At 42.5% G+C, this 22,318-nt stretch overlaps 1 protein-coding gene across 2 annotated transcripts in view; it reads left to right on the forward strand.

Moving 5' to 3' along the window:
• The window catches only part of abcg4 (ATP binding cassette subfamily G member 4), a 107,619-nt gene that overhangs the window by 18,148 nt on the left and 67,153 nt on the right, over positions 1-22,318 (forward strand). Inside the window, exons 1-2 of one of the 2 annotated variants that reach the window (XM_033049563.1) lie at positions 2,462-2,575; positions 12,128-12,365. In XM_033049563.1, coding sequence (XP_032905454.1) covers positions 12,137-12,365 — 229 coding nt within the window. In that variant the 5' untranslated portion in view covers positions 2,462-2,575; positions 12,128-12,136. Of the gene's footprint in view, positions 1-2,461; positions 2,576-12,127; positions 12,366-22,318 lie in introns of those variants that run through there. The other variant, XM_033049562.1, reaches the window with a different exon arrangement.

A 22,318-nucleotide genomic window follows, 5' to 3' on the forward strand; every position in this document is an offset into this window, starting at 1 on the left:
GTGACATCCTGATGATGGCAACATCCATGGAGATCTAATCCCAGGAGACCCCAACAGAAATTCCTAGCAACTAGATTTCCTGCCATTATGCCACACTAATTGGAATTACAGTCTTGTTCAATGCAGCCTCTCCAACGTCACTACTGGAAGGAGAACATTGAATGGAATTACAGGCCCAAGAGACTAAATAGATCTTTACTCCAATTTTAAACTTGGAGTATATTGATATTGGTTTACTATTGTGGTTTGTATCAGAATGGAGGTGACGGTTGCAATGGGCCTTTGTGGCCAGCTGTAAATGGCACCAAAATGGCACCTCTTGTATATGGACTCAATGGGCTGTTCTGTTTACTCTGGTCAAATGGAAGACTGTGCTCATGTGTGGTAATAGTCTTGCTGAGTTGATTGCAAGAAAAGTATTTCACTATACCTGGGTATATGTGATAATAAATAAACCATTGATTGAACCATTGAGATGTGGGTTTTCATTTCATCAGTACATTTGACAACAATAAACCAATGCCAATACCAATATTCCAGGCAAAATGTTGCGAGCACCATCCACCATCATATTGATCTTTTTCAATTTCTCTGAAGCTTTTGACCATCAATGCAGGAGGGCAGTGGAGCATTCCCCTCAAATTTGGCTGGCTACAGAAATTAGTCTCCGACTTACATTTGCTTTATGACGACATGCAAGACATGACCCTAACCAATGGATTCACAATCGCATTGAAACTGGAATTAAACAAGCACCTGCCATTATTCAAATATGTTTCAAATCTTTCTGACTGCTATGTGGCAACTCGCCTCCAGTACGCTTCCCACTGGAGTGGAGCGAACCTACAGGACTAGTGGGAATGTGGTCAAATGCTCCACAATCAAGGTCTTCCAATCCCAACAGATTGACCACAAAATGCTGGAGCATCTCAGCGGGACAGGCAGCATCTCTGGAGAGAAGGAATGGGTGACGTTTTGAGACCCTTCAAAGTGAAGAAGGGTCTCGACCCAAAACATCATCCATTCCTTTACTTCAGAGATGCTGCCTGTCCCGCTGAGTTACTCCAGCATTTTGTGTCTATCTTCAGCTTAAATCAGAAGCTGCAGTTCCTTCTAACTCATCTCATCCCACCCTCAGTGTGAGCCGCTGACAATTCTTACATGCGCATAATTTCAGAGGGTGAACTCCATACCATTGCTGGCTCATTCATCTACGAATAAGAGAGGATGGGTCTAACACCTAACAACTACCCAGCCCATGCCCAGTATACAATGCTGTTATCTGACAATGAATGTCCCCAGCAACACTGCCCCAGTTTCCTCCCACATCCCAAAGACATGTGGGGCTGTAGGTAATTAGCCTCTGTAAAATGCCCCTAGTGTTTAGGGGGTGGGGGATAAACTGTGACGTCAGAACTAGTGTGAACAGCTGATTGATGGCTGGCATGGACTTGGTGGACCGAAGGGCCTGTTTTATGCTACATCTTTTCATCAATCAAAAAAAACATTGCTGAAATAAGGTGGAGGTAGGGTGAGTAGGGGGAGGTAAGCTGGAGTGAAGAGTCCATTTAAAAAAGCTGAAATATAAACAGAAAAAGGTGGGGGAAATCAGCAGGTCAGGCAGCATCTGTGGTGAGAAGGTTCAGGTTCAGGATCTTTCACAGAGTTGAGAAAAAAAGAGTCTAGGTACCAGAGAAGCAAGGAGGGGGAAATTGTATGTGTCGGCAGGAACTGCAGATGCTGGTTTAAACCGTAGACACAAGGTACTCAGCGGGTCAGGCAGCATCTCTGGAGAAAAGGAATGGGTGACGCTTCGGGTCGAAACCCTTCTTCACACTGAAAGTCTGATTAATGCCAGTCTGAAGGGTCTCCACCCGAAACTTTACTCCCGAGATGCTGTCTGACCCTCTGAGTTACTCCAGCATTTTGTGCCTACCTTCGAGGAAAATTATATGTCAATCCTTGCAAATGATTCCGTGATCAGCACAGGTGGGCCCCACCATTGGAACACAAAATACTGTGCATTGATTTTCCTTCATCTGAAGCGCGAAGCCCTTTAGGCCAGTGTGGAGGGAGGGAGCTTTTGTTGATGCCCAAGACGGGAAGACATCGGTGCAGGTGCCTTTCCTTTAGAAGTGAGTCCAGCCTCCTTGAAATAACATCACCGCAACTGGGCGACTCTCCTGCGCCTCGACCAAGCTTGCCGGCTGTGACAATACAATGAACAAAGAGCTCTCAAAGTCGCCCAACGAATCTGTACCTCGGTGTCTTAATTTGGAGCAGTTTGCGACGTGTTTTAAGAATGTAAGGTATACATAAACAAAAAGATTTCAACCACTAGGAATTCTTCCCGCGGGATCATCAGCGATTTAATTGGCATTATTGATTTATTTTTTGAAACCATGGTTTAAACAAGGAAGGATTAAAGCTGCTTTTCCGATTAGACGCTGGAGTAGAGAGGGCGTGTGTGCTGTAAACGGAATAATCGGAGCGGCAACTCTATGGGGTGGGTAAGAGGGGATCGACTGTAGGGTCCCGAGCGACGCTGTAATCTACACACCGCATTAACACAGAGGTATGGAGCGCCTGCTGTAATCTTTTGAGTAGATACTAGCTTTTAAATTATATCATGGTTATTTTTTTCCTTTGCCAAATTAGTTTCTCAGTGACGACAGAGCATATAATTCGCAGCGATATTATTTCGGAACAGTTTTACGCCCAGTTTTGTGCATGTGAAATATTTGCTATTTGATTTGATTTTGACGGCGGTCTCGGCTGGCTTCTACAGTTACAATGGATGTCCCCCCTCTCTTCTCTAGTTGCACATCATTCATTCCCAAAGACATCCGCAGTCTGTTCTCCTCCGCCTGTCTCCCTTTTTAACGCGAGCGAATATTATCACCGGCTGGATCCTGTCCGTTAGAACAACCCTTATCTCTAGAGGTTGGTCGCAGAAGCGACATGGACCCCAACGCCCTTGGATTATGCATGCCCTGGAGTTGGCAAGATGCGCTTTGAGACCACGATAACACTCTCACGCCAAATGTTAAACCGCCCCAGTTACAGTGCAGCAGCCTTGTTGCTAGTTTGCAATCATTAGGGTAGAAGCTTTGAACGGTGAAATATAATTCTTGAGATTTATTATTGTGCCGCGGTCTCTCGCTGAGGGTTTTGCCTTCCTGCAGTAAGTAGCGAGTTCTCGGCAGGCATGCGGCCGATTAATAATTCAGAGGTCTGCTTTAATCAATACACTTAAGAGTTGATCTCCTGCTTCCTGCCACCGTCTTAAGTGCCCACCCAACTCCTAGCGTCGACGGAGCGGAGAGACTCAGTAGGTCAACGTTGAAAGAGGCATGGGCTTCAGAGAATGATGGTTTGGAAAGTCATGTATCCACCTAGGCTTTTGCAGCTCCTTTGAGTCTTGTTTGATGCCAGCTAGTCCAGCGGAGCAATGTGTGCAATTCATGGGTGATATCGATAGATTAGATGGGTCCTTGCTCAGGTTCTGCTTTGTTGACTTCACCTGTGTCCATGGAGGGTTTTCAGTGTCAATGGGGAGTGTAGGATACTGGCACCTTACCCTTTTATCACGTTTGAAAGGGATCGTGAACATAAGGCAGGATTGGTTAGGGTTTCTGTTCAATGACTTGCGACCCCCAACTTTTGAAGAAGTGGTGAATCTGTGAAATTCTTTGCCACAGAAGGCTGTGGAGGTCAAGTCAGTGGATATCTTTAAGGCAGAGATTAAAATAGATAGATTCTTGATTAGTGCAGGTGTCAGAGGTTATGGGGAGAAGGCAGGAGAATGGGTTTATGAGGCGGAGATAGATCTTGAATGGTGGAGTAGGCTTGATGGGCCGAATGGCCTAATTCTACTCCTATCCCTTATGACCTTATGATTTCAGTGGTCAGAGTGTAAGTCTAATGAAGCCCATTGGGATGAACTGCAAGCCAACAATTAATGACCATTGTCATCTTCTACAGCAGATGAACCAGCTTTAAGGTAATTGAGTGAATCAAAACAATAAACACTTGTGAAAGGAACTGCAGGGGAATCTGGAAGGGGCAGAACACGTTTGTAATGTTTCCTGAGAGGCAAAGAGTTTCCAGTGGCTGTGGTGGTAATTATGCCTCGGTCAATATTATCTTCTGCTAACAGTCTGCTTGGCGCCAGGAATGGTTCTTTATGATGATAGTGGAACAATAGTTTTCACTGGGCTCTCTGTTGGAGAAAATAAATATTATATTTCAAGAATGTTCTCTTTATTTTTACTTCTTCTCTGTTTTCAGCATTTACTTGCTAGTACATTATCAATTTGTTTTCAAGAGAGAGTTAGGTTTAGCTCTTAGGGTTAAAGAAATTAAGGGATATGGGTAAAAAGCAGGAACAGGGGGTTACTGATTTGAGATGATCAGCCATGATCATATTGAATGGCGGTGCTGGCCCATAGGGCTGAATGGCCTACTCTTGCACCTGTTTTTCCCTTTCCCATAGGTGGGACAGAGCTGTAGATTGCATGTAGTCTGAATCTCCACCCAATCAATCCCTATTGTGTAGGGATTAGGCCGGGATCACGCCACCATTTGGAGCAAGATTCATGCAGCATTTCCTTTGTTAGTTTGGGTTGTCTATATCTTTAGAAAAAATCTCAAATTCAATATTTTAAATGCCAACAATTCATAACCTGATGAGCTAATAACACAACGCATTTCTGACGTTGTTCAAATTCTCAAAGTTCAAGAGAAAAGCAGAAAAGGTATTCAGAAGGTGGCCTAGGTTTCATTGTAAAATATCTTATTACGAGTTAATGTAAAGGGGCCGAATGCAACGAGAAAGGTAAACAGTATATTGGCTTTCATTTGAACAAGGTTTGAATGCAGGAGGGAAGAAACCTGTTTGCAATTACAGACAAGCTTGGTGAGAGCCCACTTGGGGCACTGTGTACGGATCTGATCTGTCTACCTAAGGAAGGAAAAGCTTGTGATAGAGGAAGGTGCATTAAAGTTCCACCTGTTATCCTTGTGAAGAGAGTTTTGTCCATAGAGGAAATAGGGCACAGGCTTTCGAGAAAAATACGAGGCAATATTGCTATAGAATCCGTACAAGGTTTGACAGGACGGATGCATGGATGGTGCTCCCCACTGATGGGGCATCTGGAACCAGGGGTCAAAATCACAAAGGATTATCTTCTGAGATGAGAAGAAATGTCTTAGTCTGGATTGTAATGAATATTTGGAAGGCTGTGGAGGGTTAGTGCTGAGTACACTTAAGACAGAGATCAATAGGTTTTTAGATATTAAGCAGATCAAAGAATATGGAGTTAGTGCAGAAAAATGCACTTAAGTGAAATATTGGCACAATCATATTGAAAGGCGGAGTAGTCATGAATTACTTTTTTTGTTGTTATATTCCAATGTAACACAAAAGGTAAATGTACTAGCAAATACATTACTCTTTGTAGGAGTGCACGTATTTAGTTTAATTAATATTTTTGGTTAGTTGTTAGTTGTGAAATTCTCTAACAGAAAATAGTTGAAGCCGGATCATTAAATACATTCAAGAAGTTTGATGTAGTTCATAGAACTTGAGGGATCGAGGTACATGCGAAGAAAGCTAGAAAAGAGTACTAAATATGGATGATCAGCCATGATCATACTGAATATGCAGAGCATGAAGGGCCAAATTGCTGACTTCTGTTCCTATATTCTATGTGTTCCATTCCTTTCTGCCTGATGCGTTCAAAAAATCCAGGTGACTTAACTATCGACAAACAATACAACTTAATTCCACCTATAAAGAAAGGTCTGAAGAAATTTGCTTTGCACAGCCTTTGTGGTGTCAACTCATACAAACTCAGAACCTTTCACAGCTCTTAGTTTCCATCAGTTTACGCCAAAAGTGGGTTATGGAAATGAGGGATATTTAAGTTTTAGCAAAGGGAAGCAACATGTTATCAGTCTGACTTCTGCTCATCCAATTCTGGGTGTCAGGAAGTGTCCTGTATCTGAACATTGGTGGAGATGAAATCACTATCTTCAAACACTGCTACAAATTCAGCTTCCTGGCCACATCCATCTTCTTGGCAATTATCTGCGTCTGCGACAAATGTTCTTGTTCGAACAGTGCTGGCAGCGTCGAGAATCATTCTGTAGTATCATTGGTGTTCTATCTTCTTCACTTGAGGAAGCTGTCACTTCTGGACTAGTTTCAGTAGGACCTTGTGCCACCGCTTCCTCAATCTCCACTGTATCAGCTTTTGAAATACAATGATGAAGGGAATCAAGAGCTGGTGCTGAAGGGTATCAGCCATGGTCTTATCTCATGGCAGAGTAGGCACGAGGGGTCTAAGATTGATCCGACTTCTATTTTGTATGTTTATCATCACAGAACACATTAATACTCCCCTGTGTATCCCCTTGTTAGACTTGGGCGAGTAATGTATACACTTGTAAAGGTTCTCTTGGTATTTTTACACCATAATTTTGCACTGTATGTTTTAGCAATCTCTCCAACATTCCATTTCTGAAGGTTATATTTGAGACGTGGCATTAACACAAGTCTCTCCTGCTTCTCGCCATGCCTTGTGTCATAATATTCTTTTGTCTCAACTGCCTCTCTTCCACACTCCCCTCAAGGTGTAAGAATCATGTCCTGAACATTGTTATATTAGGAACTTGGTAGAAGTACAGCCCGCCATGGAAGGTGGGATTATTTTCTAATTTAGCTCGTGCTAGCTCTTTGTTACATTGTTGAAAGGTCTGAAGAAATATGCTTTGCACAGCCTTTGTGGCAAAAAAACAAATACAAACTCAGAACCTTTAACAGCTCTTGTTTTACATCAACTTACGCCAAAAGTGGGTTATTTAATTGAAGGATATTTAAGTTTTAGCAAAGGGAGTCAACATATTATCAGTCTGACTTCTGTTGTTGGGTCTGAAGAAATATGCTTTGCACCTTTGTGGCGAAAAATAATTTGGGGATTCTTAGAATGCTTCCTTTACGAGGAAATGATTAAATATTCTCCAGTTGCTTTAACTGCTAGTTATATCTCCCCAGTGTCTTCCTAAAGGGAAGTGTTTAGTGGTCTTTGGGGAAGATACTGCCTGTGGTTCATTCCTTTCCAAGATACGCATCATTCGATTGATGTGTGTGTATCTTTTGGAGCTTTTAGGAGGCTATCTCAGGATACGATCAAGACTGAACAGTGTTTAACCTGATGTTTCTGAGGAGGAAGAGAAACCTGAAAGATAAGACCGTTTCGGAGCCTTGGGACAGAGGTAGAGATGAGTTTCATGCGAATAAATACATAACTTGTCGAGAGAAACAAAGAAATGCATTAGAGACTTTTACCCAAGGTATGGGAATCAAAACAAGAGGACAAATGTTTAAGAAGAAAGCGGCAAGATTTAATACAAACATAAGGGACAACCTTTTCACTCAGAGGTGGCGGGTATATAAAAGGGTCAAACCGAGGCAGTAGTTGAGGCAGGTACTATAACAGCATTTAAATGACATTTGGCCAGGTACAAGCATAGGAAAAGTTTAGAGGGATTTGGGCCAAACACAGGCAAATGAGACTAACCTAGATAAGGCATCTAGATCGGCATGGTCGAGTTGGGCCGAAGGGCCTTTTTCCGTGCTGTATCACTATGACTCCATAACTTGTTGAAATATTTAGAGATAGATACAAAATACTGGAGTAACTCAGTGGGACAGGCAGCATCTCTGGATAGAAGGAATGGGTGACCTTTCGGGTCGAGACCCTTCTTTAGATTCAATATTGACTCAGACTTGAAATATTGCCTGAACATTCATGAAGGAAAGATGGTCCCATTAGCACACAGGTTAGGACAAAGCACAAATGACAAATGGTGAATGTGGAGAAATTGGTCTTTGTTCCTTTGAGCTGTATCTGTCATCTGCCAGGTAGTTTGAAGTCAGCTGGACCACTGACTGGAAATATGGGAGTGGGTGCATTGGGAGCCAGCACACTTGCACATCAAAGGGAGAATTGGGGGGGGCTCTCAACCGCTGCGCATGGAGCAGATGATCATGGATAAAATTAGATTGATAAGTCCTGGAGAAAAAGGTTTATCCTAAAGCCCATGTGGTTTTTGACCTTATGAATCTTGTTACTTATTTCATCGCAGTAAATGGAAATGCAACGAGGTTCCAGGTGTCAGCTGTGCATTCTGGCAAAGTGTTCTAAGTGTTGAAATGCTTCTTTCTGGACCTGTTAATCTCTCATGGTCATTGTAACACATCTTCAAGTTGTGGGCGGCACAGTGGCGCAGCGGTAGAGTTGCTGCCTTACAACACCAGAGACCTGGGTTTGATTCTGTCTCTGGGTGCTTATCCATACGCAGTTTGTACATTCCCCCTGTGACCTGCGTGGATTTTCTCCGGGATCTCCAGTTTCGTCCCACACTCCAAAGACACACAAGTTTGGAGGTTCATTGGCTTGGTATTAATGTATATTGTCCCCAGTGTGTGTAGGATAGTGTTTGTCTATCGGGTGATCGCTGGTCGGCGCAGACACAGTGGGCCGAAAGGCCTGTTTCCACGCTGTCTCTAAACTAAAGCTAACCCTTAATGCAAGCTTTCTGTATGCCGTGTAAGTATGCCTCTAGAATCATTTTTGAAACATCTCTTTTGGAAGATGCATCTCATGAATAGGCCTTGTTCTTTTGAGTTTTGGATTCTTATTTATTGAAAAATATTACATTTACATGGTAGAAATAAGCACACTGTTGATTCATTAGCCCTATTGGGTATTCACCAACCCAGAACATTGTCCTGAAAGGTGGTAAATCACTTGGCATTATCTTCAATAGTATGTGACCGTGGTACCTACTCACAGATACTGTTAAGTGGCAAATATTCTTCTGACGGTTTGCTCCATCCTTCAGAACAATCTTGCAGTCAACATGAAGAACATAATGTATTTGTGTTTTTAGGAGATGCAAACATCGCTATAATAGTGTGATAAAGTGGTGAGATGCTAATCGTCGGTTTCATTTCTCATTTTCTATGATTAATACGCTTTCAGCTCATTAGACAATAGACACACTTTCATCCTGTAGCTCTTACAAAACACATCAAGGTCTGGCAAAATCAAGGTGACTTTTACATGGTGCAAATATAACATTTCCTTTGTTTGGTCTGTATTCTATAACCAATGACTGAGAAAGAAAAGCTTGAAGTTCTGTTCATCACGTCTGTCAAAATATTTCACACACACTGCAGTGATTGTTACGTGACGCAAATAATACATTTTAATGTTAGTTTCTTTGCTCGTTATTCCTTTTGCATCTCTTACGTGGTGTATTGCTCCCCAGCTCAGAGCGTAGCCAGGCATCCTCGCTGCTTGAAGGGCTTATTTGTTTCTGTTGAACCCCATGAGGCGTGAGATGGATGTGATGGCTGTGATAAGTAACTTGCCGTGTGGACACACTACATGGGTATCACACTGTGGCAATAGATAACACGTTCTAAACTCATTGGCAGTTAAGCCGTGTCACCGGAGATGTGTTATGGGCCGCAACTCCAAATTTATTTTTATTGCACAATTTCACCAACATCATTTTCTCACTTGTTGAGTATTTCTGTGCACTAAATAACTAAAGGATCTATGGGTAGTTTGCTCTCAAAGTGTGGTGTGTAACATGGCAACCAAATTATAATGGTGAATTTGTGAAGATATATATGATCATGACATAAAGCAGAATTAGGCCATTCGGCCCTTCGAGCCTGCAATGCCATTCGACCATGGCTGATCTATTTTTCCCTCTTGCCCCATTCTCCTGCCCTCACCCCTAACCCCTGATGCCTCTACTAATCAAGAACCTATCAATATCCTTTTCGAACAGCCGTCAATGGCAATGAGTTCCACTAATTCATCATGCTCTGGTTAAAGAAATTCCTCCTCATCTCCATTCTAAAGTTACGTCCTTTTACTCAGAGGCTGTGTCCATTGATCCTAGAATCTCCCAATATTGGAAACATTCTCTCCACATCCACTCTTATTTAGGCCTTTCAGTAGGTTTCAATGAAATTCCTCCTCATCCCTCTAAATTCCAGCGAGTGCAGGCCTAGACTCCTCTGGACCCTCTTCAATGCCAAGCACTTCCTTCATCTGATATGGGGCCAGAAACTGCTCGCAATATGAAGTACTGACGACCTTTTCCTTGATGCATGGTTTCCATCTTTCCAGTGACTCGAGAAGGAAGACTTGCAATTCTATGTCCATCATGTGTTAACATATATGCATTGCAGTTATTGTTATTTGCCAAAAATATTGTAATATTTTAGTTTGCTTTCCAAGACCTTGTGAGTCTGCTGAACAGTTCCAGAGGGTTAGGAGAGAACCAGATCATAATACATAACAGACACAAAAAGCTGGAGTAACTCAGCGGGACAGGCAGCATCTCTGGAGAGAAGTAATGGGTGATGTTTCATGTTGAGACCCTTCTTCAGACTCAACCGAAGATAGACACAAAAAGCTGGAGTAACTCAGCAGGACAGGCAGCATCTCTGGAGAGAAGGAATGGGTGATGTTTCGGGTTGAGACCCTTCTTCAGACAATATGCTCATTGATTCAAAGACAATTCTGCAACATTTCTTCGTATATCTCAGACTGCAGTGAAAACAAAAATTGCAGCATAATTTTTTTTAACAGCGCGGGGAAGTTTGCCTCAACAGAATATTTTCTCAAAAGGCATATATCTTATAAATATTGTATTTCCTCCACACTGACGGACATGGCCAATGGTGATTTTGGTTGTCACTGCAGCTTTGAGGGTTTTTTAATGGTATCTGCAGATTCGGCTGAGTTGGCAGGAGCCCTCTTCACACAGATGGTGTGGAAAATATATTATTCGTCTACTTTTTAAATCCACTGCTGATGATGGGGTGGGTGCTGGGAGAGATCTCTGCAGATCCTTGCAGTTTTCGCTAAAGAAAGCTGTGAACTCTGTTGCACGAGAAGATTTCAGAGGCTGACACCAAGGATCAGTGGGAATGGAAAATCAGAAAATGAACTTCTGACCCACAGGAAACGTATATAAATTTAAGCACACAACATAGTGACGAGAATGCACAGGTTGTGAACTTGGGTGCAAAGATTGAACGTTTTGTCGCCTTCCATCACAGTGAGGAATGTGGAGGAGTCACTGTGGTGGATGTTCATGTTAAAATGTATTCTGTGTGTTCTGGTGCTTTTTATTGCTATGACTGTACGGCAAATTAAATTCCTCGTATGTTGCAAAACATACTTGGCTAATAAAATATGATAATGATTATGATTAACTTCACTGAATTCCCATTCACAAATAACAAAACAAAAAAGAAAATCTTGCACGGCTTGTGGATTTCACAAATCATTGACCTATTCTCCCAAGGGATGTAGCATTGAATGTATGTGACCTCAAGTGTGCCTCTCTGTGTGTTGATGCTGCCATGCTGATGCTTTCCTTATGCCAGCAAAATGATCTGCTAACTGTATATGGTGAGGACAAGAGGAGTCCTACCTTTGAGAGTGGAAATGTGAAAAATGGATTAGACACTGTTGGGACCCTCATCAACGATGGTGGAGGGAATGGAGGGTGTGCAAGGAAGACAGCACTGATGTGGTCCTGACCCGAAATGTCACTCATCCTTTTACTCCAGAGATGCTTCCTGACCTGCTGTGTTGCTCCAGCACTTTGTGTCGATCTTTGGTATAAACCAGCATCTGCAGTTCTTTGTTTCTACATTTAAAGGCAATGTGCTGGGCAATTTTATTTTACACAAAGAGTGATGAGTGCCAGGGGTAGTGGTGGAGGCAGATACGATGGTGGCATTTAAGAGGCTTTTGGATATCACTGGTGTGGAAAATCATGGAACTGATGTGATAAAGATGTAGCTAGAAATATGCGATGGATTCATAGGATGCTGGGCTAGATGAGGTAGAGTAATGATAGCTGCGGGAGGGTGTCGGCTTGTAATCGATCAATAACCATTACCCTCAGAAACAAATCACGAGAAAACCAAGTGGCAGACACAGCTCAGTTCCCGTAATATGTTAGGGCAGAGGACAAACCATCTTCCTAACTTTACTTTTCTCTCTCTCTCTCTCTCCCCCCACAGCGTGGAGTTATGGCTGAAAAGCCACCTGATGCCAGCTGTGTGTCAATTGCTCTGGAAGACACTGTATGCAATGGAGGGTCCCAGGATGCGCCTCTCCTCACCACACACCTGAAGAAGGTGGAAAACCATATCACAGAGGCCCAGCGGTTCTCCCACCTCCCCAAGCGCCCTGCAGTGGACATAGAATTCAACGACATCTCCTACTCTATAAGGGAGGGTCCTTGTTGGAAGAAAAGAGGTTAGGGGAATTTCGTTTTGCTGCTTTGTTTCTTTTATGATGGTGATTTTGATATATTCCCAGGATACATAAAGAGAAAAGTAAGTTATTCATAACCAACACTAAAAGACACAAAGTACTGGAGTAATGTAGCGGGTCAGGCAACATCTCTGGAGAACGTGCATAGGCAATGTTTTGGGTCGGGACTGCAGAAGGGTCCTAACGCAAAGCATCGCCCGTCCATATTTTCCAGAGATACTGCCTGACCTGCTTAGTTACTCCAGTACTTTGGGTCTTTTTTGTTGTTGTAAGCCAGCATTTGCAGTTCCTTGTGTCTATGCACCCTTAACACTGTCTGCCTTTTCATTTCCACCATATTTTCATTTGAGTGTCTTAATCCCACAGCTTTGTGCCCTGGCTCGGTGAAATTCAGTCAAAACTGTTTTTGGCCTTGTAGAAGAATGAGTTTCATTACCCCTATTACCTTCATTTGAAGGGCTACTTCTTAATATCTGGTGACAAGATTCAATTAGAATCAACCAATGTGAACAAAGATATGGTGCATTATTGTCTGATCCAGCATAATAATTTGTTTAATCTATCATTAATAATGGATGGCATTTCAGTGCAAAATATCTTGAGACAGATATTTGGAAGGAGAACATCCATCCACTCTGACTTTATTTTTGTGCTGGCCAAATGTGGGACATTTTGCAGAAAATAGTTATATTTCTGAAGCTTTGGGAAATTTTGATTTCTTCTTCTAGGAGCGGACATACATTTTCTGGAGGATAGGAAGGGCTGTTAAAAATATTGAAATGTGCAAAATATTCTATGACACTTCAGAGAAAATGAATGAGGCTTTTATTTTTGTTAATTCTCATTCATGACGGGGTTTGAGAAACTCGGTACGATTTTCAGAAAACATCAAACTGGGAAAGACTGCTATCTTGGAAGAAGAGATTCAAAAAACATAGAATGCATTGGGTTTAAAATGTTAGTTTGGAGGTTGGTACTTGGGGAAGGTGGAAGAAGTTTAATATGGACCAATGTAAAATACTGCCTTAAGGAAGGCTTTTTTTGGTTCACATTTATCTATTGAGATCTGGACCGTGAGAAGGCTAGCATTTATTGCCTATCCCTAATTGTGCTAGTCTTTCTCAGCTGCCGCAGTCCTTTGATGAAGTTACTCCTACATTGTATTGGGTAGAGTTCTAAAATTTCAACCCATGAATATACCTCTTGGTCAGGGAAGTGTGTGACTGGCAAGAGAACTTGGAGATATTGATGCCTCCATGCCCTTACTGCCTTTGTGCTTCTTGATGGTAAATAAACTATCTCCATGAAAGCTTTTGAAATCTCTATGAGTGCAGCCAAAAGTGGACCAAGTACGTTAATGAACTGCTCAACATCCAATTTAATGGAATAGCAAACCTCCTAAGTATAGCTCCCTAGGGTATAGAACAATGAGAGGGGACCTCATTGAAACTTCCCGAATAGTGAAAGGCCTGGATAAGATGGACGTGGAGAGGATGTTTCCACTCATGGGAGAGTCTAGTATCAGCGGCCATATCCTTAGAATAAAAGGATGTACCTTTAGAAAGGAGATGAGGAGGAATTTCTTTAGTTAGAGGGTGGTGAATGTGTGAAATTCTGGGAAAGATAGATCAGCCATGATTGAATGGTGGAGTAGACTTGATGGGCCGAATGGCCTAATTCTGCTCCTAGAACTTATGATCTTTTGAGCTTGCAATTATATAGCATCTTTATTATGGCAAACAGTTTACCAGAACATCATTGGACCAAACTTGCCATTGAACCACTAAAGGAGATAATGTAGCATGCAATCGCTATCTGTGGCATGGGGGTTGGCTTAGGGATAGAATTCCTTTCCTGGGATAAGGAAACTAAATGTTAAGAATATTAAACTTAAGAATATGAAAGAAGGGAGAATAGAAAGAGCACAACGATTAAAATGTGTAGATAGTTTGTAGTGATCAGGGGATGGCAGGCACAGTAAAATCTAACTTGGATAAAGTTATGTCTGAACACACGTTGCTTTTGACCAGTCCATATCCACATGGGGCCAGTGAAAAATCGACAAAGAAAGGCTGATCTGAATTTCTCAGGTTTGAAGAAAGACCAGACTCTCTTAAACTTTTCACTGTGAAAAGGGTTTCAAAGATGGGAACTTGCATGACATGAATGATAATTAACGGGGTGAAAAACCAATCTGTAATATTATTATGTGGCAAACTTAAGGGGATCAAAGTTGAATCCTTTACTAGTCTACTAGCTCCATCCAGAACTACTGTCAGGAAATGATTCTATGATCAAGGGATAATCAACATGTGAAATAGATCCAGGATAATTGTTGGAGATAAAATCTTTGAAGCAACAATTTATACATTGCAATGCTGAAACTTGAGGATATTTCCAGATAGATGAACTTCTATTGTGTGAAAAGTAACACGCAGATGTTTTGTGATCTGGTACTAATTTTTCAACGTGTAACCACCACTCCAAGGTGGTTGCCACTGATGTTGCTGTAGATCACTATGGAATTATCTCATTATTTCTGTGTCGTGTTCCTCTCCTGTGGCTGTGCATTACCATAAGATGTGTAAAAACACCAAAATAATATATATAACAACTGTATATTTAATGATTGTGTTCACACCGAGACTGAGGTTTAATTATGCAGGTTATTAGTAGTGGGCTCATCTTCATAGAGAAGAACTTATCTTCCTTAACCATTTAGACAGGTACATGGAGAGGACAGGTTAAGAGGGATATGGGCCAAATGCAGGCAGGTGGGACTAGTGTAGATGGGACATGTTGGTTGGTGTGGGCAAGTAGGGCCGATGGGTGTATGACTCCATGACTCTTATCCTGGTTATTGATCCTGGGCCAATCTTCAAACTTCATCGAGAGGACTTTATAGATCGCCTGCCTAGTGACTTGTATGACAAAGCATTGATTCCCACAGAATAGGGAAAATAGTTGAGAAAATTGTTCCTGCTGGTTGAAAAGTAGCAATCGGTATTGGCTGATTAGTACATATGGATGTACACAGGTCTATTCTGGTTCAGTGCATACTCAAATACTCTGAATGCCTGAGAGGCCTTCAGGTAATTCACTATGGAGTAATCTGTGGCTGGCTGCCAGTAAATACACCTCATTGTGTCTGCTGTACTCACAGTAAGCCAAGTGAAATGATCAGCAATTTCATGCAATTGTAACTCGTAATGTGAACCTGATCTCGATTCTACACAAACCAAACGATCGGCACAAATTTGTATTCTTCCCCAGTGTAAAAACTGTTCCAGAGTCAGAGTGTTCATTTCGCATATGAAACGGAACAACAAAATTCTTACCAGTGGCAGCTTTGCATGCACATTAGAGACAAAAATAAATAAATGATAAATGATCTGTTAATCTAAGCAAACTTAACCTTGATAGTGCAAAAACCAAATTACATAAAGCAACAATAGTAGAGAAGTCCATTGTTGTTTGGTGTAGGGAGGAACTGCAGATGCTGGTTTAAACCGAAGATAGACACAAAAAGCTGGAATAATTCAACGGTACAGACAGCATCTCTGGAGAAAAGGAATAGGTGATGTTTTGGGGCAAGACCCTTCAGGGGAAAGGGAAACAAGAGCTATGGACGGTGATATGGAGATTGTTTGGTGGTTTGGTGTAGAGCTGGGTTGTGGTTGGGGCTGTACAGGCTGATTCATTGCTGATGGGAAGAAACTGCTCTTGAAATTGGAGGTATGGTTCGCAGGCTCCTGTGCCACCATCTTGATGGTAGCAGCGAGATGAGAGTGTGGTCAGGGCGGTGTGGTCTTTGATGATATTAGATGCCTCTTGAAGCAGCACTTCTTGTAAATCCCTTTGATGGTGGGAAAGCCAGTTCCTATAATTGACTGGGAAATGGCCACCACCTTCTGCAGCCTCCTTTGTTGTTTAGTTTAGAGACAAAGCATAGAAAGAGGCCCTTTGGCCCACCGAGTCCATACCGACCAGCAATCCCCGCACATTAACACTACCTTGCACACACTAAGGACAATTTATATTTATACCAAGCCAATTAACCTGCAAACCTGTACGTCTTTGGAGTGTGGGAGGAAACCAAAGATCTTGGAGAAAACCCATGCGATCACGGGAAGAACGTACAAACTCCACACAGACGGCACCCGTGGTTGGGATCGAACCTGGGTCTCTGTCGCTGTCAGGCAGCAACCCAACCGTTGCACCACCGTGCCATACTTTATGTTGAATTACAATTCATGTGAGAATTACAATGTCATTTAGACAGTTACAATTATAAATGTAACAGAAAAGTATAAATAAAAATAATTGATTAAAATTATAAATGGTGGCGCAGCGATAGTGTTGCTGTCTTAGAACACTAGAGACCTGGGTTTGATCCTATGGGTACTGTCTGTTTGGAGTTTGCACGTTCACCTGGAGTATTGTGTCCAGCTTTGGTCTCCAAATTTGAGGAAAGACATTCTCGCTATTGAGGGTTCACAAGTTTAATTCTTGGGATGGCGGGACTGTCATATGTTGATAGAATGGAGTGGCTGGGCTTGTATACTGGAATTTAGAAGGATGAGAGGGAATCTTATTGAAATATATAAGATTATTAAGGGTTTGGACACGCTCGAGGCAGGAAACATGTTCCCGATGTTGGGGGAGTCCAGAACCAGGGGTCACAGTTTAAGAATAAGCGGTAAGCCATTTAGAACGGAGACGAGGAAAAACGTTTTCACAAAGAGGGTTGTGAATCTGTGGAATTCTCTGCCTCAGAAGGCAGTGGAGGCCAATTCCCTGGATGCTTTCAAGAGAGAGTTAGAAAGAGCTCTTAAAGATAGCGGAGCCTGGGGATATGGGGAGAAGGCAGGAACACGGTACTGATTGTGTATGATTAGCCATGATCATTGTGTATGACGGTGCTAGCTCGATGGGCCAAATGGCCTACTCCTGCACTTATATTCTATGTTTCTGTGTGAAAATGCTCTGGTCACTGTGCTTCTGGAATCTTCACCCCAGAGGCAGAGGTTGTGGATTGAGTGTCAATACCAACGGCCTTAATTCATCATCTCCAGAGTGACACTGAGAGAGTGCTTCATTGTTGGGGGTACTGTGCTTAAAGTCAGTGTCAATGCTGCCTATTCAGTCCCTTGATAGAAATCCAGTCACACTTTGCTGAAAAAAAGAACAGGAAGTTTGTTCAGTTTCTCGGGGAATATTTCTCCTCAACGTCTCTTGACTAAAATAGATTAATTCATTATTTATAAACATTTTAATGCGATGTGCAGAAACTGGCAGCAGTGTATTCATATGAAATAGCCAGTGTCTAATGCAGTTCATTGTATGCCATGGGCTGAAGATAATTTTGTGGTATCCTAAAATGTCAAGTAACTCGTCCCCTGCCAGTGTTGACACCACAATAACAATCTCCACCCAAGGCAGATTCACACACACTGACTCTGTTGCATAAATGGCATGGTTTAAGCCATATCAACATGTCTCTCTGGTTCTGGTTTAATTTGTAATTTTTCCCTCTCCTGCTCACTCATGTACACTCTCTCTTCCTCTCTCTGCTGCAGTTCACTCATCACTCTTTCTTTCTCCTGCCCCAGGTGGTTCCTTGAATACAAAGTACAGTTTCTCTCCCACATTGCATTCACGGCACTGTGCCCCTCTTTTGAAAATGATGGTCAGTAGTAACCTGTCACCCCCCCCCCCCCCTGGACAGGGTGATGGGTGTGGTGAGAAATGAAGCAGGTATATCAACACGTAACGGTCCCTTTTTTCTTTTTCTTTATTATTTTTGGTTTTTGTCTTCTTCTTCATTCGGCTTTCACTCATTCACTCCTGGACTGCAGTATCTGGTAGTTACACATTCACTATTTATTTCACTCTCTCTCTTTCTCGCTCTTTCTCTCTTGTTCTACTTCTTTCTTGTTAAATTAAACATGGAAGATGTACATTAAATGCATTTTGTCACATGCCACAGTTTATACTACTGTACATTGCTTCTAATAAAAATATAAAAATAATAATAATAATCTGTCACCTCCCCACTGAATTCAGCCACGGCCAACTTGATGAAACATGAAACAAGGGCATACGGAGATAGCCCGTCCCCTATCTGTCATTGACAGTAGCTCTCTGTGCAGCTTGACTCTAAGCTCTCTCAGTGTTAAAGCAGTCACACACCACTGCCGTAGTTTCTAACCAAATATTTTTGACTCCTGACGTGCAAAAGTGCATGCTCCTAGATATTGTACAATTGCTAATGCTTCGGGCTGACATCATTCCATTGATATATTGCCAACCCATTGAAGAAATGCCCCTGTACAACAAATGGAAATATGAAAGTAAGCTCTGGGCAAATATATTAAATACAGCTCGACAGTGCCCACTGTATAACTGATATTTGAATCTAATAAGACTCCTGAGATAATGTTACCTCCGTGACAGTGGTAGAGGTGCGGTAAGTGTACTCAGCATCCCGGGATAGCAAGGCAAGCATGGTTTTTCTCCATATTGTTGTATTGGGACCGACTGCAGGGAGACATGTGTATTGGTGTTTAGAAAGGATCTGCAGATGCTGGTTTAAGCCAAAGATAGACATAAAATGCTGGAGGAACTGAAGAAGGATCCCGACCCGAATCGTCGCCCATCCTTTTTCTCCAGAGTTGCTGCCTGTCCCCTGAGTTACTCCAGCACTTTATGTCGATCTTCATGTGTATTTGTGTGCTCTGTTAGATCATAGAACATAGAACATTACAGCACAAGAACAGGCCCTTCAACCCGCAATATCTGTGCCAAACAAGATGCCAAGACCATCATTTATCTACCCACAGATAACTTGTATATCTTCATTCCCTGCACATCTTTATGCATTTCCGAATGTCTTTTGAATGCCAATTTTATGTTGCATTTAGTCAACTAGTTGGAGGAGCTATGGCTGCACTGGCAGGTTGTATTTTCATTTGATCAGTTACACAGTAATTTTTCTAGATGGACACATTGACTGTCTTGGCTTAAATCACTCAAGATCCTGAGAAACAACTGGATTCTCCCAACCCAAAGCAATATGTAAACTGAATGTGTGTTTTGTGTAAGTGAGAATGTTTACTTTCCGGTTTAATACTGTTAATGGATTTCTTTAATATCCTCCCTGTTCTCCTTTCATGACTGTGATGTTGTGTTGTGGTCACAAAGCTCCTGTAGTTCTACCAATGTCACCGTGCAAAGTCAATTGCAAGGACAGTCGTGTTACATGGTATAAATAAGGTGAGGAGGTGCAGACAAGTAATATAGATGTGAATGAAAGGTGATACCTGGATTCAACTGTGAGCCGTGTAAGACAAGTCTAATTGTGGGTCTTATCTGTTGTGTGTATGGATATTGGAAATAATCACTTGAAGATCATGCCCTAAGTTAATACAGCACAAAAACAGTCCTTTTGGCCCACCATTTCCATGCTGATCATTGTACTAGCCCCATGTACTAGCCCCATGTACTAGCCCCATGTACTAGCCCCATTTACCTGTATTTGCTCTAGCTTTCTATGCTGTGGTGATTCAAGTACTTGTCTTGATGCTTCTTAAATGTCATGAGGGAACATACCTCCACCTTCTCTACCAATGTTTCATTTGAATCCAGGCTGCCTTAACAGAGCAGCAATCATTCAACACAGCACTGACCCATCACCTATGTGTTAAAGGCCAGAGGGTCTCCTGAGTGGAGCTTGAACCCACAATTCTACAGGAGTGAAGTGTTGCCTTTTCTTTAGGCTAAGAAAGAGGGGAACAAACAAAGAGGTAAATAGAGAGTATTACAGGCCTTGAAAAAGAAGATGCTGTCGAGGTGAGTAATGGGCCTGTCTCACTTAGGCGACTTTTTAGGCGACTGCAGGAGACTTTGTTCGCGGGTGGTTGCTGGGGAGTCGACTTCATGATCGTGAGGAATTCCCGCAATCTGGGGACTAGACGCGGCCTCATTATGGTCGAAGCGAATTTTTCAACACGTTGAAAAATTAGCGGCCACTAGATGAAGCCGCCATGGAGAGTAGCGAGAATTCTCGTGCCGTAGGTGGGTCGCCAGGTGGTCCTAATGTGTTTCCAGGAGGTCGAATGTTCTTGTAGGTTCTTGTAGGTTGTAGCCGGTGCTGAACGGTCAATTTCACTGGCTCATTAGGAAAAAAAAACGTAAGCAGTAGTTTTCAGAACCAAGGATAACTGACCGGTAATGTTAATGTCTGCCGAGCTTCACAGCCGTGTATCTCTGGCTTCTTAAAGGTTGTCTCCACACCTTCTCCCCCCTTCTCCCCCCCTCTCTTCCCTCTTTTAAAGGACTTACCGTTCACTGTGCTTTGGCCGTCTTAATTACAGAGCCAACCTTCCTGTTCAACGCAGTATCGCCTTGGCTTTGCACCGTGTGAATTTCACTCAGACAGCGCTCCCCCCGCTTGCCCTACCCCACGCCTGCATAACGGGCTGGTGAAGGAAGCGATGTGTGTGTGTGTGTGTGTTTCACTCTGACAGTCGCCGTTCCAGTTGCCGATTTTTCAGGCGACTGCCGGCAACTTGACGATCGCCGGCAGTTGCCTGAAAAATCACCTAAGTGGGACAGGCCCACAAGAATTAGGTCTGAGGGGGATGGATTAAGACCAAAGCTATATTCTTAGAACAAAATAAATAGAAGCCATTAATGGACTGAGAGGAAATTGGCTTCTGAAGAATCTTCTGTGTTCTCAAATCACATTCTTACCCTTGGTTTTAAGTTGATTGGACTGAGTCCAAAAAAGAACTAAGAATTATTCCCATCCATTAGTCAGATTGTTCACTTTTCATTATGCATCACCTAAAAGCTGTATGGATTTTATGAGCTCTTGTGGAATTTGATCACTGTGCAATCTGGATTGGGAAATGGAGCTCTGCAATTTGAAAGCAGGTGAAGTTTCAGTCACTCAGCAGGTCAGGCAGCATCTCTGGAGAAAAGGAGTGGGTGGGTGACGTTTTGGGTCGAGACCCTTCTGCAGACTGAGAGCCAGGGGAGAGGGAAATTAGTCTACCTTGGCCTATGCAATCTCCCGGTTGCCAATCATTTCAACTCCCCTTCCCATTCCCATACTGACCTTTCATTCCTGGGCCTCCTCCACTGCCAGAGTGAAGCCAAGTGCAAATTGGAGGAACGGCACCTCATAGATATTTTGCTCGGGCAGCTTACAACCCAGCGGTATGAATATTAATTTCTCTAATTTCAAGTAACCCTTGCATTTCCTCTCTCTTCATCCCTCCCCTACCCCAGAAGTCCTGCTAGTTCCACTGTTCGCATCCATATATCCCTTCGTTATCACCTCTTCCACAGTCAACAATGGATCATTGTGGGCTCCACCTTTCTTGGTCACCTGATTTGTTCTGAACTTTTTCATACGTCTAGTTTCCCTCTTCCCTGACTCTCAAGTCTGAAGAAAGATCATGACCTGAAACACCACCTATTCCTTTTCTCCAGAAATGCTGCCTGATCCGCTGTGTTACTCCAGCATTTTGTGTCTATCTTCAGTGTAAACCTCCCTCTGCAGTTCCTTCCTACACAAAGGGGAAAGTTTGACTTGGGGTGTTCAGCAGCCATGTCAGTGAGGAAGTGGGGATGGAGATCGCTGCTCCTTTATCTCCAGTTGTTGGTTTAGGCTTGGATAGCGGAGCTTGTATGTTGTGGCCATTCAGCCCCTTTGAGAACGACTCAATCACACTACAGCAATAAAGTGGGGTCTCTGTTATGAAGTGTCAAGAGAAAAGAGTGTTTAATTGTCATATGTACTGACAACGGAACAATGAAATACTTACCTGCAGCAAGATTATAGGCCCGTAAACACTGTACTCATAGACAACATAATAAACAAGAAAAAATTAATATATTAGAAAGCCTAATGTTAATGCAAAAAGCCC

Source organism: Amblyraja radiata, chromosome 33 (genome assembly GCF_010909765.2).
Source record: "Amblyraja radiata isolate CabotCenter1 chromosome 33, sAmbRad1.1.pri, whole genome shotgun sequence".
Classification (NCBI taxonomy): domain Eukaryota; kingdom Metazoa; phylum Chordata; class Chondrichthyes; order Rajiformes; family Rajidae; genus Amblyraja; species Amblyraja radiata.